The sequence below is a fragment of the Salmo salar genome, chromosome 08 (genome assembly GCF_965601325.2).
Source record: "Salmo salar chromosome 08, fSalSal1, whole genome shotgun sequence".
Classification (NCBI taxonomy): Eukaryota; Metazoa; Chordata; class Actinopteri; order Salmoniformes; family Salmonidae; genus Salmo; species Salmo salar.
The window spans coordinates 27,112,890-27,127,340 of NC_138298.1; the positions used below are offsets into that span (position 1 = coordinate 27,112,890).

Sequence of the window (14,451 nt, forward strand, 5' to 3'; positions counted from 1 at the left end):
AATCCTGCTTTTGAAGAAGCTGGTGTGCGGAGGTCCTGGGCTGGCTTGGTTACACGTGGTCTGCGGTTGCGAGACCGGTTGGATGTAGTGCCAAATTCTCAAATTACCAGGTCAGCTCTAGCAGGGCAGGAATTTGACTAACTGACTTGTTGGAAAGGTGGCATCCTATGACGGTGCTACGTTGAAAGTCACTGAGCTCTTCAGCTCTTTTTTATTTTACTAGGCAAGTCAGTACGGACCATTCTACTGCCAGTGTTTGTCTATGGAGATTGCATGGCTGTGTGCTCGATTTTATACACCTGTCAGCAACAGGTGTGGCTGAAATAGCCGAATCCACTAATATGAAGGGCTGTCCACATACTTTTTACTGCTTATGGTTGCAAATAGGCTATTGAGGTGGCTTACTATGCCCAATAATAATGCACTAAATCACAGATTGGGGGCATAATTGCGCATGTTTTCACACGTCATGAAACACATTGAGGGAAGAATTTGAGACGGTAGCTTGTTCGCAAAATTTTACTAAATTGATTGAACGGCTATGTATCTTTTAATGCAGTCATCTCGATTTTCATATTCTTTTTTTGTTAAGGAAACAAATGTCATCTACTTCCTGGATCGTTTTTAAAAATAAAGGTTGGTTACACACACCTTATGTTAGTTCCAACATTGCCACCTGCTGCTGTATCATATTGTAGCTACTAAAAGGAATCAAATGTTTTAAAATAGTGAAATAAATCAAACACACTTTTTCCTCAGAAAATGTATATTTACTATTTAGTTCAAGTACAACAATACAGACTCACCATACAACCTGATTTTAAAAAGTATAAAATTGCTTCACTTAAAAGTAAATCGAAGACTAGGCTAAGGGTTAGTAGTCTCCAAACTAACTGATGCACCACACTGAGAATGCACTCTAACTCTGAACAATGTAACAGTAGAAAGATTTAAATATCTGGATATAGAATGGCTAAATAGCCAAAGGAATTTCAGATAGTCCTCAGTAATAGCTAAACAACTAAGTGTTCTACGCAGAGTAACAAGCATGCAGTGAGCATATAATGGTTTATGTCGTCATTCACAGTAACCTGTAACCACAATGTACTGGCTTCTCCTTTCAGTAACTACTGGGGTTCAGGATCAGATCTCTGGAAAAGAAACACAGAACAGATTGTCAGACACAAACCAGAATGGAATACATGGAATATGAATTAACAAGTAAAGAATCTAAAGTCTATGAGAGACACACTTTTTTTTTTTTGGTGTTTGCGCCAATGTATATAAACCCTGGATTGCTAATGCTTTGATTTGGCCATTGAGAGGCTTTGAAGCCACCGGTCAGCCATATTGACTCTCACCAGTAGGAGCAGTTCTCCATAGGAATGAATGGAATTCTACACCATTTCAATTCAATATTTCAAGGACAAAATTAAATGTATTTAAGTATTTTTGTTGTTGCAGTGAGGACCGTAACATTAGTAATCTCAAAAAATAATACTTTAAAGAAAATTGTATTTTTATATTTAACTCATATAATATAATTTAATTTATGTTTAGCTCAAAGTATGCATTCAGGTTCTGTAATATAATAAATGTGGCAAAAACAAATGTAGACATTAATAAATGCATGTCTAAAGCTTCCAAAATATTTTCTTTACAATGGTGGGGGAGTGGCAAGATGGAGGCACGGTGGCTTCAAAACAGAGCCCCCATTTCAGTCATCTACTATATAAATCATTGGTTTGCACACAGGGTTGACTTACAATGATGTTTGCAACAACGTAACAATCAATCATGGAATGAGATTTGAGACGTTGCTTTATCTGGTAAGATTTTTGGAGAACGGTATGGTATAAATTATGAAATTATTCTCAGAGCGCTGCATGACATTGAATCAATGAGTTACTCTCCTAAACAACTGCATATGTCCCATAAGCTTGTAGACTTGTGTCGCTGTCGATACTAAACTTCCCTATGGAGTACTTCCTGATGATTTAATTTCTCAAGATGGTGTGAAAAGTTCTGCAGACCAGAGACAGGTTCCAGTAGCCTCTCTTCCCATCCACACGCAGCACGTCCCGGAAGATCCCCACCAGCGACTCCAGAGGAAGCTGCAAGAAAGTGAATCAATTCAATGCTTTCAGTGTTTTAGCTGCTTATATTGATGAAGTATTTGTTGTTGAACATTCGGTTCCTAAAGCAGTGGTGTTATATATTAAAGGATAGGATATTCACTAGCTAGGTAGGCTACATGGCAGGGGCGGAAATCGCGGGGGGGACACGACCCCCCCATCCTGGGAAAAATATGATTTGTCCCCCCCAATATATCACTGAAACATAACTATGTAATTTAAATAATATTAATAATACGCAATGAAAGCAATTGTGCTGATTATAGACACTTAATAGCGCGTTTTTAAGTTTCAAAAGATTGCGACCCCCCACCCTTTTCCTCACAATGGTTTGATCCACTGGCAAGGTAACAGAGGGGTCGTATCTACTGTCTGAAAGGCACTCAATGAACGTAACTGACGTGAGGTTAATCCAGTCAATCGCGCACACACACTAGCTGAATATGCAGAGCTAGCGCGCAAATATGAACTATTAAGCTAGCTAGTACCTATTCCATTTATGTGGCCTCGTCAAAGATGGAATCTTTGCTATCGTCAATTTATTCCGAGATCAGCATGCAGATGATGTAAGTTAGTGCTTCAAAGTCCCTGTGATAAGGTTAGCGATAAACTGAAGTCCAAACTGAACAGAACTACACTCTCTTCTACCATTGTCTTAAATATATTTAATGGTCTCGTTGCAAAAGCTAAATTGTCGCAAGGGAACTTTTATTTATTTATTTTATTTAACCCGGGTAGCAAAGATTATAGCAAACACCACTGAAACTGAATTGGTGCTCGCTAGCTTTGCAAATTCAGCTATTGTTGGAAGCCAGCCAATATGAAACAAACTATTCAAATAACAAAAGGTTGCAGCATATGTTGTGTAAATGGTGAACTCATACAGCTGTCAACTCTTGTCATTTTAATCCGTTTCACATTTGCTAGCTACCTTTTAGATCGAAGCCCAAATAGAATGATAAAAGATAAGATGATAGAAGCCCATCTCCTACTGTAAATAGCCTACACACTGTGTGTGTGTGTAGCCAGCCAGCCAGGTAGAAAAATGGCAGAAAAATAAAAGACGGACATCAGAGTATTTTTCAGTACACCAAAACGCAAAGTAAGAACCCTAGTAGCCTAATATCTCAAAGACTAGTTGATAAAATGTTCATAAGAAAGAAATGAAATTCTAATGGAAATGTTTCACAATGATGTCATTAGGCAGATTAGGCAACAGATGGCACACAGACAGCAGAGTTGGGGACAGATATGCAGGGACAGACTGGCAGAGACAGGGAGTCTCAGGTAAGTTTGTTGAGTCTTTGTTTGGCAACATTATGAAAGGTTCTCCATTTGTTTTACTTGTAAAATAGGAACATAATTGGAAAATGCCATGGATACCCCCACTCTCAACTTAAACTGGTGACTGAACTAAGATTTGTTAAAGGCAATGGTATTGCTGTTGTGAGTAGTTGTGTAGTTTTGGGTACCGGTAGTTAGGAGTACGGCAAACACCTTATTTCTTTGGTTCCTCAATATACATTTACCATATTACAATGTAGGTTATGTGTTACAACACTACTTTTGGTGTCCCCCTCAGGAATTGCTCTTGAGAAAATTTCATGTAATTGTCCCCCCCAAAGTTGATATCAGATTTTCGCCCCTGCTACATGGCAAACTCTAGAAGATATACAGTTGTTTATAATGGCACCCAAGCACTTTTCTTAAATATTTCAATTTTTTTCCTCACCACACGTTTTTGTATATTCAGCATTGCAGAATACATTTTATTTTTGTAAACTTAAGTTTGACACATTAGTGGGTCTGGCTTCCGGGTTAAGCGAGCAGTGTGTCAAGCAGTGCGGCTTCGCAGGGTTGTGTTTCGGGGGATGCACGGCTCTCGAACTTCGCCTCTCCTGAGTCCGTAGGGGAGTTACAGCGATGGGACAAGACTAACTACCAATTGAATATCACAAAATTGGGGAGTAAAGGTGTAAAAAGTTAAAAAAACGTACGTTTACAATTGTTATTTCGAAAATATAGACAAATGACATGGACCAAATGATTAGCACCCCAGATCTAGTACTTGGTTGCACAGCCTTTGACCAAGATAACTGCAGACGAACGCTTCTTGTAGCCATCAATGAGCTTGCTGCACCTTTATCCTGGACAACTGGCACACTCTTCAGCAGCAAACTGCTCAAATTCTTCAATGTTTGAGGGGTGCCCTCTATGGAGCAATTACAGTGCCAACAGAAATTAAATTCGAATTCTATCATTTTGAATTGGGATTCGGATATTGAATTTAATATTTTTTAAATTTGTAATGAAGAAATGAATCATTTAATTCAGAAATTAAACTTGTATTTCATAAAATCTGAATCGAGTGAACATACTGTAGCATTCAGTAACATTTTTTATTGAATATTCATATACGATACTTATATTTAGTTTCATTATGATAGATATTTCATTACTTGTCTATCAAGATTACAAACAATTTCAAGTTTATCAAAGTTTCATATTAAAGCTTCTTAGATGCATTTACATTAATTTTTTTAATTCAGTTCTCTAAATTCAGATTCAAAACCAGAGACATTCTGGTACTTTGCCAGCCAGTAAAAGTAGAGAACTGATAGAATCAAACGCTCTCTGTGGTAAACAAGCTTTTGGCGGTTTCTGAAGCCAATGTGGCATGTTGAATTGATTTACTTCCTATGAATTTGGCTCTAGCGTTTGAACCGTTTTGGCTATAAACTATTATGAGCCCATTCCTGAAATACGGACATGTCTTCGGTTCCCCTCTATGATGATCACATGCTGCGTTAGAAGGGGGTGACACAAAAAAAGTGGCTCCCATAAGTAAACATTGCCCCGTCACAGCCCTTCTAAGCACAGCCTTTCCACTCCCCATTTAATCTTGCTCTTATGACTGACTGGGTTAGAACCAGGTCTCCTGCATATCACAAGACTGTGTTAGCCCACTTAACTAAAGCCCATAGGGATTAGTTCAGGAAGCTAACACAAGTCTTCCAAGTCTCCAGCAAGGTTACTCATCAAAAGCAAGTGGTTCATCAAACCACCTCGGTTAAATTTCACCCCCCTTTGACCTCATACTCAGAGATCACGGCACTAATATAACTGATTGGGGTTCAAATCAGGCCTCCTGCACAAGACCACTTTCTGTGGCAAACAGAAACAGAATGATCTGTGCAACCCATTTAATGAGAGTGCAACAGAGGTGGTTTGGTGATCCATGCATGTGATGAGCAACCTGGCTGAAGACGTGTTAGTTCAACCCAGGGCTCTGCTTTTGTGACAAGTCACTTATCACAAAAGCATGGTCACCAAACCACCTGTTAGACTTCACCCTCATTTTACCTCCTCCTTGAAGACTCATCCAAGTCTCAGGACCAATGCCTAGGCTTTAGCTCAACAGGCTAACACAGTCTTAACCCATTGTCACGTTGACCTTATAATGCCTACCCTTGCCGGAGAATTGAAACTAACGTCTAACAAAAACTAACACGTCTAACACAAACATACACATGAAACTAACACATGAAACTAACAACCCTTACACAATTACAGGCCTTTTTTAATAGCACGGTGGTTGGAATGCTCCAGGTGGGTGGTCACGTGTGTTTGAGGCAGAAGTCCTGAGGTTGAGTCTCCATATGAGCTGAATCGGGGGAAGCGGTACTCGCTAAGCAAGTGTAACCGATGTGAAATGGCTAGTTAGTTAGCGGTGGTGCGCGCTAATAGCATTTCAATCAGTGACGTCACTTGCTCTGAGACTTGAAGTAGGGTTTCCCCTTGCGTTGCAAGGGCTGTGGCTTTTGTGGCGGGATGGGTAACGATGCTTCGTGGGGTGTCAGTTGTTGATGTGTGCAAGGGTCCCTGGTTCGAGCCCAGGTTGGGGCGAAGAGAGGGACGGAATCTACACTGTTACACAAGCAGCGTGAGGTCCTTCACAACAGTGCCACTGGGCTCTACAGTTGTGCTGGTTCAATCACTGGGGGCACTGTGGAGCGAGTTTACGTGGTGAATGTAGCAGATGAGGATCTGTGAAACCTATTCAGCAGCCCGAAGCGTCGTCCTTGCGCAATAGAAGGCCTTTTTCAATAGCGCGTGAGCTGTAACCCTTCAGGAGGGCGGTCACGTGTGTTGTCGAGGCAGAGGTCCTGAGTTCTAGTCTCGGTATGAGCTGAATCACAGGCACACGGCACCCACTCCAATTTGCCTACCGCTCCAACAGATCCGCGGAAGATGCCATTTCCATCGCTATTCACACAGCCCTAACACATCTGGACAAGAGGAACACTTATGTGAGAATGCTGTTTATTGACAACAGTTTAGCATTAAACACTATTTTTCTCTCTAAGCTTGACACTAAGCTCAGAGCTCAGAGCCCTGGGTCTGGACACCACCCTCTGCAACTGGATCCTGGACTTCCTGACGGGCAGACCACAAGGTGTGAGGATTGGCAACAACACCTCCTCCACACTCACTCTTAACACAGGGGCCCCCCAGGGGTGTGTCCTGAGCCCTCTGCTGTGCTCCCTGTTCAGCCACGACTGCGTGAATTTGCACGACACCAACTCCATCATCACCACAGATGATGTTTCCCCAGACCATGGTACCTCTGGGGATTCTGGGAATAAAGAAGAGGTGAGTGAGTAGCTTGGTTTCTAGAGCAGAGGTATTCAACTGGGGGTCCACACCCCTAGGGGTATTTAAAAATATATATTTTAAATGTTTTTATAAATATCGCTAGCAACAACAGAATACCTACAGTAGAAAAGAGAATGATGTCTAATGATGTCTACCTAATATTGAGCAAATTACACTCACTGGAATATCTGACACAGGCTTTAATAAAGCACCAGTCAATAGTCCCCCAGTCAGTCATCCACCAGTCAGTCATCTCCCAGTCAATAGTCCCCCAGTCAGTCATCCACCAGTCAGTCATCTCCCAGTACGTCGTCTCCCAGTCAATAGTCCCCCAGTCAATAGCCCACCATCAATAGTCCCCCATCAATAGCCCACCAGTCAATAGTCCCCCATCAATAGCCCACCAGTCAATAGCCCACCAGTCAGTCGTCTACCAGTCAGTCATCTCCCAGTCAATAGTCCCCCCAGTCAATAGGCCACCAGTGAGGCAAGTGCTGCTGGTAAGCTTTCTTGACTTCATTTCTGCCAACACATGGCTAACCTTTGTTTAACCAGCTAAACAGCAGCTCTTAGTGAAAATGTGTTTGGAGTTACCGTTCTAGCTAATAGGCTATGTTAGAGTTCCTCTTCCAACTATAATGTGGGAAGGTCAAAATTATTTCAAAATTCTATTTATTTTAAAATGTTGATAACTTCTCCCTGCCATTCTCCTGATGATAAGACGTGAAAAATGTTTTTCTAACATATGATGAGGATCCCTGGTTGGCCGGTTTGCCTGGGCGGGGATCCCTGGGCAAGGAAAGGTTGAAGACCCCAGGTCTACAGTGATGGTGCACATCCTAACCTGTCTAGCCTACTCAAAACAGAATCAGAATGGAAAGGAATAAACCAGAGAGAATTCTGATTGAATGGGTTCGAATTCTATTCATTCTAATTCTGGGACTCAAAAACCGGCATATGTTTTCCGAAGCTGAATATGATGAAGAGGGTAAAGGGGTATGAAGATAGTTCTATAAACCCAACCACTGACAGCCTACCATTCCAGTCAGCACTCTCTCTACTTGCACCAGCTAGGTCGCCAGGTCCATTTACAGTGCCAGGACTGTGTTGGTGTCCGTGAAACGTGTTGGGTAAGTTTAGCATTTTTGTCCACAAGTGGTAAAGGTTAGGATTAGGGGAGAGGAAGCTGATCCTAGATCTGTATCTAGTCTGAACTTTTCCCTGGAACACTCAAGGCAGTACAACGTCCAGTGGCCTGCCGCCAGTGTGGACAAGGATATGCTTCTTCATGTGGCCGGACTGGGTGAAGCATTTCCCGCAGTAGATGCAATGAAACGGTTTCTCTCCGGTGTGCACCCTCTCATGCATCTTCAGCTGGTGGCTGTGGGAGAAGCGCTTGGTGCAGTGGCTGCAGCCGTACGGTTTCTCCCCTGTATGGACCCGCATGTGCCTCCGCAGGTGCGCCGGCTGAGGAAAGGGCTTTCCGCAGAGGCTGCACCGGAGCTGCCTCTTGGTGGAGTGAGACGTTAGCTGTTGTGGCTGCTTTTCTATGCCTTTCGATGAAGAAGTGGAGCCTCTGTTGAAATTCAGGAAGGGAGCTGGCTTCCCTCTTTGGGGAACCTGGTGGAGAGTAACCCTTGGGGATGAAAAGCTGTTTCGGTTGGACAGTCCATTGAAATCTGGCATCTTGGACCTTGATCCTACAGTTCTCCCTTGCTCTGCATGTTGAGTGTCAGGGGGACACTTTGTCTGTCCAGATTCCATTCCCCCTCTTCCTCTGTTGTCCACAAGCTGCCTGCTGTCTGAACAGACATCTCCAGATGTCGCCTCTTGGCCAGTTATGCTCCATTCTGAACTCATATCTGCCTCCACTTTAATGGGAACTGAGTCCACCATCACCACATCAGACACCCAGTCCAGAGAGCCCAAAGCAGACATGTAGACCCCAGAGTTACCAGACACCCCTCTCCTCTCTGGATGTCCAGACAGCCTCTTGGAGTCTGGCCCTGCATTGTGAGGAGCATTCACAGTTTGGTTGTCAGTCTCTTGGTTCTCTGTCCATTGAGACAGGCTGTATGATATGGGTTGATGGTCAGTTTCCCAGGTCACACCCTCAGCAACCTGATGGTCCTGTCTTGCTCTGCTGTATTGTGATGCTGGATGCTGGAACATCTGGTTTTCAGGTTCTATATTGAGTGAGGTGTCTGGAGCTTTGTGTCTGTTGCCCTGCTGGTCCAGAAGGTCTGTGGTTTCAGTAGATGATGAAGAACCTGGTTCTGCCACAATCTTCTCACTGCTCTCACTGACAATCTCTGAAATGGGGCAAAGTAAAGAACATCACTGTTCTTTAGTGGAGACTGATTCTTCTTTGCCTTATTTAATAGTTATGGGTAATGACTAAGAAGGTAATAAAATACTGCAACAATAATTTAAGTCTTTACTTAACATAAAGTGTAAACTGCATAGATTTGATAAGTTGCACAAAAATACCTTCTGTTGCACTGGTGTCAAGGTTCTCCATTTTGATAAGAGGTGCCTCTTGCATATCTGCCATCTGTTTTGTATTCATCAGGAACATTTTATTATAAACATATCCCCAAAACCATTTGAAATATGAGAAAACAAATCATATATTTGACCGTGTCTATGACAACTGACCTGCATGCTCCCATCCTGGTCTGTTGCTGTGCGTCCTGAATCTCTCCAGTTGGTGACATCCTGCGTTATGTTGCCCCTTTCACTGTCGGTAAAACAATTCTCCACTGCACCAGAAAACACAAACCCTTATAAACGTTACATATTCTACATGACCCATTATTTTGATCGTGTTGTAATAAGGTTAAAAAAAACTACAATATCCAATATATTCTACAAGACCTATTATTTTTAACGTGTTGAAATATGGTTTAAAAAAACGACAATATCTAAGTCTGCCTGATGACTTTCCTACTAAGCTCTCTCTTGCCCGGGCAACACGATTGGTGTCGCGCCTTTGAACTGTGCGTCGCAGGGCTCCGAATTTCTCTGTGCTCCGTTGAGAATTCTGGAATTTTGTCAAAAGCAGCTTCCTCCGCAGGTTATCGATTTCCTTCTGACTATGTGAAATTTCCAAACGTAAAGCAGCATGGCCGTCATCTACAAGTTTGCAGATTTCGTCAACGGCTGCATTCGCCAAAACCTCAATGATGGAGGCTAGCTGAGCATGAAAGGCGACGGTATCGGTCATGTTCTTGGCACTATGTCTAACTTAAACACTTATGTTACAGTAATTTGCATTGCAATGTTCAATCAACGTCCTCAAAGTTCACACGGTATGCTTCAAACGTAAATATATTTTTATCTGTGGAGCTAGACACAATAAGGATGATCCACAACAGTGGAATTTTCTGTTCGCCTTCAAAATAAATGTCTGCCATTGGAAGTGATTCAAATGGATACAAATATTGTAATCATGACATATTTGGACTAGATAATGCTAAAGATGAAATAGATAGTTAATTTGATACAAAAAAGTTACAATCTGTTTAAACCGCACTGTGGATGTATTAGACTTTAGAATTGCATTAGGGGCGTACTCAAATGTTTGGACACACCAACCCATTCAAAGGTTTTTCTTTATTTTTACTATTTTCTACATGGTAGAATAATAGTTTAGACAATTAAAATATGAAATAACACATGGAATCATGAAATAAACCAAAAAGTGTTAACTACTCTGATAGAGTTCAGTGTGTCAAATCGGAGGGCCTGTTGTCCGGACCTCTGGCAGTCTCTATGGGGGTGCCACAGGGTTCAATTCTTGGGCCAACTCTTTTCTCTGTATACATCAATGACGTCGCTCTTGCTGCTGGTGAGTCTCTGATCCACCTCTACGCAGACGACACCATTCTGTATACTTTTTTATTTTATTTATTTATTTCACCTTTATTTAACCAGGTAGGCAAGTTGAGAACAAGTTCTCATTTACAATTGCGACCTGGCCAAGATAAAGCAAAGCACTTCTACAACAACACAGAGTTACACATGGAGTAAAACAAATATACAGTCAATAATACAGTAGAAAAATAAGTCTATGTACAATGTGAGCAAATGAGGTGAGATAAGGGAGGTAAAGGTAAAAAAAGTCCATGGTGGCAAAGTAAATACAATATAGCAAGTAAAACACTGGAATGGTAGATTTGTAGTAGAAGAAAGTGCAAAGTAGAAATATTGATAATGGGGTGCAAAGGAGCAAAATAAAATAAATACAGTAGGGGAAGAGGTAGTTGTTTGGGCTAAATTATAGATGGGCTATGTACAGGTGCAGTGATCTGTGAGCTGCTCTGACAGCTGGTGCTTAAAGCTAGTGAGGGAGATAAGTGTTTCCAGTTTCAGAGATTTTTGTAGTTCGTTCCAGTCATTGGCAGCAGAGAACTGGAAAGAGAGACGGCCAAAGAAGGAGTTGGCTTTGGGGGTGACCAGAGAGATATACCTGCTGGAGCGCGTGCTACAGGTGGGTGCTGCTATGGTGACCAGTGAGCGGAGATAAGGGGGGACTTTACCTAGCAGGGTCTTGTAGATGACCTGGAGCCAGTGGGTTTAGCGACGATTATGAAGCGAAGGCCAGCCAACGAGAGCGTACAGGTCGCAGTGGTGGGTAGTATATGGGGCTTTGGTGACAAAACGGATGGCACTGTGATAGACTGCATCCAGTTGGTTGAGTAGGGTATTGGAGGCTATTTTATAAATGACATCGCCAAAGTCGAGGATCGGTAGGATGGTCAGTTTTACAAGGGTATGTTTGGCAGCATGAGTGAAGGATGCTTTGTTGCGAAATAGGAAGCCAATTCTTGATTTAACTTTGGATTGGAGATGTTTGATGTGAGTCTGGAAGGAGAGTTTACAGTCTAACCAGACACCTAGGTATTTGTAGTTGTCCACATATTCTAAGTCAGAACCGTCCAGAGTAGTGATGCAGGACAGGCGGGCAGGTAGCGATCGGTTGAAGAGCATGCATTTAGTTTTACTTGTATTTAGGAGCAGTTGGAGGCCACGGAAGGAGAGTTGTATGGCATTGAAGCTCGTCTGGAGGGTTGTTAACAGTGTCCAAAGAAGGGCCAGAAGTCGCAAGGTCAGGTCGCAATTGTAAATGAGAACTTGTTCTCAACTTGCCTACCTGGTTAAATAAAGGTGAAAAAATAAAAAATAAAATAAAAATTGAGATTCTTCAAAGTCGCCACCCTTTGCCTTGACAGCTTTGCACACTCTTGGCATTCTCTCAACCAGCTTCATAAGAAATGCTTTTCCAACAGTCTTGAAGGAGTTCCCACATATGCTGAGCACTTGTTGGCTGCTTTTCCTTCACTGTGCGGTCCAACTCATCCCAAACCATCTCAATTGGGTTGAGGTTGGGTGATTGTGGAGGCCAGGTCATCTGATGCAGCACTCCATCACTCTCCTTGGTCAAATACCCCTTACATAGCCTGGAGGTGTGTTCTTGCCGGTCCCCCCCCACTTCGCTCCTGCCCTCTAACTGTCCACACTCCCGCCCCTCCTCCCGCTCCGTCCCCTTCTTGGCCCAAGCAAATCTCTTCTTATTATTGGTGTCCTTTAGTAGTGGTTTCTTTGCAGCAATTCGACCATGAAGGCCTGATTCATGCAGTCTCCTCTGAACAGTTGATGTTGAGATGTGTCTGTTACTTGAATTCTCTGAAGCATTTATTTGGGCTGCAATCTGAGGATGGTAACTCTAATGAACTTATCCTCTGCAGCAGAGGTAACTCTGGGTCTTCCTTTCCTGTGGCGGTCCTCATGAGAGCCAGTTTCATCATAGCGCTTGATGGTTTTACTACACTTGAAGAAACTTTCAAAGTTCTTGAAATTTTCCAGATTGACTGATCTTCATGTTTTAAAGTAATTATGGACTATCATCTCTCTATGCTTATTTGAGCTGTTCTTGCCATAAAAATAAAGAAGAACCCTTGAATGAGTAGGTGTGTCCAAACTTTTGACAGGTACTGTTCATATTGCAATGGGGTATCAGCCTACTTAGAGCTTAATGTGGCTCATTTCACAGTCCGACAATATGCACTACAACTCTAATATATGTGTAAACTCTTCAGAATTGTAATCTGTTGGTGTAAACCCATTCCATGGACCCAAGATGCATAGGTAAGGCTGTACAGTGCATATAAGTATGCCCACAATGCAATTCTAGTCTAATACCTCCACAATGAGATTAACTGTTTCTTTTTTTTGTATCAACTAAATTGTCTTTTTCTGAATTTATATATCATTCCAACCTATTATTAAATATGTTTATTTTATTGTGTGCGGAATTATTTTTATACACGTGTTTTATTATTCTGTTTTTATTGTAATGTATGCAGAGGTCTCTTGTAAGAGAGATTTGTGACTCTCAATAATAACTTGTTTAGCATTATCTAGTCAAAATAAGGGGTGCATTCGTAAATTACCTCCAGTGTGTCAAAGTGCACTCTGAGCCGTTTGCAAATTCAGTGTTGTCAGATCGTTCGTTTGTAAATTGAGTGTTTCTTTCTGGCCGAGGAGTTGGGTTGATCCGAGCGTTCTGACCTCACAACTGCAGTCAAGCGCCGAAGCAAACTGGCTAAAGTTGGCTAGTTTGCTAGCTACTTCCAGACACATGAGAAATCACCTCACTCTGGCCATTTTACTAACCCGAGCCGGGCTAGTTAGGCTGTTTTCATGTTATCTAGAGCATCAGTGACTAACAGTGCTGCTAGCAACAATTGAATGTTTTGTCAACCTTTACTGACACCCGTCATATTCAACTAGTGTTGCGTGTTAGTAAACTCAGTTATTCTGTGCTCTGGCATACTCGAACGAGAGTGCTCTGAAATCGGAGTAGATAGCCAGATTGAATTTACAGACACACCCAAGGCATGATTCCACTTGTATCCGTTTGAAATCAGTCAATTGCGAACTTTTATTTTGAAGAGAACCCATCAATTCCACTATTGTGGCTAGCTTCTCGCAGGTTCTCTTTTTTGTTCCGGAAACAAAAAATGTCTTCTACTTTGTGGATCGTTTTAAAAAAATAAAGGTGGGATTTCAAAATAAAGATTGGCTACACACAACTTATGTCAGTTCCAACATTGCTACCTGCTGCTGTATCATATTGTAGCGACTGAAAGGAATCAAATGTTACAAACAAAAATCTGCCTTTTGACTTTCAATTAAGTGAATTAAAACAAACACTTTGTCCTCCAAATATGATTATTTTACTATTTGGTTCAAGTAGAAAAATACAGAATCAGCATACAACCTGAATTTAAAGGGAATAAATACATTCCTTCAATTTAAAGTAAATTGAAGAGTAGGCTATGGGTTAGTAGTCTCCAAACTAACTGAAGCACCACACTGAGAATGCACTCTAACTCTGAACAATGTAACAGTAGAAAGATTTTAATATCTGGCTATAGAATGACTAAATAGCCAATGGGATTTCTTATTGTCCTGAGTAATAGCTATACAACATTGCCTTTTGTTTTTACAATAAATTACAACATTGTAAATAAAAATAAACATTTGTAATAATAACAACATTGGTAATATGGGTGTAAGTAGCGCAGCAAGCATGCAGTGAGCATATAATGGTTTATGTTGTCATTCACAGTAACCTGTAACCACAATGTACTGG

At 41.7% G+C, this 14,451-nt stretch overlaps 1 protein-coding gene across 2 annotated transcripts; it reads right to left on the reverse strand.

Moving 5' to 3' along the window:
• Positions 1-5,694: 5,694 nt before the first annotated feature.
• Positions 5,695-10,129, reverse strand: LOC106610383 (uncharacterized). Of its 2 annotated transcripts, XM_082978517.1 has the most exons (4): positions 9,450-10,129; positions 9,282-9,345; positions 7,829-9,103; positions 5,695-6,771 (listed from the first exon to the last, which is right to left on the reverse strand). In XM_082978517.1, the coding sequence occupies exons 1-3, from the start codon at positions 9,453-9,455 to the stop codon at positions 8,022-8,024; spliced, it is 1,152 nt and encodes a 383-aa protein (XP_082834643.1). In that variant the 5' UTR covers positions 9,456-10,129; the 3' UTR covers positions 5,695-6,771; positions 7,829-8,021. The 2 variants fall into 2 exon arrangements, with proteins under 2 accessions (XP_082834643.1, XP_082834642.1); XM_082978516.1 differs by lacking the exon at positions 9,450-10,129 and having other exon boundaries at positions 9,282-9,360.
• Positions 10,130-14,451: the final 4,322 nt, after the last annotated feature.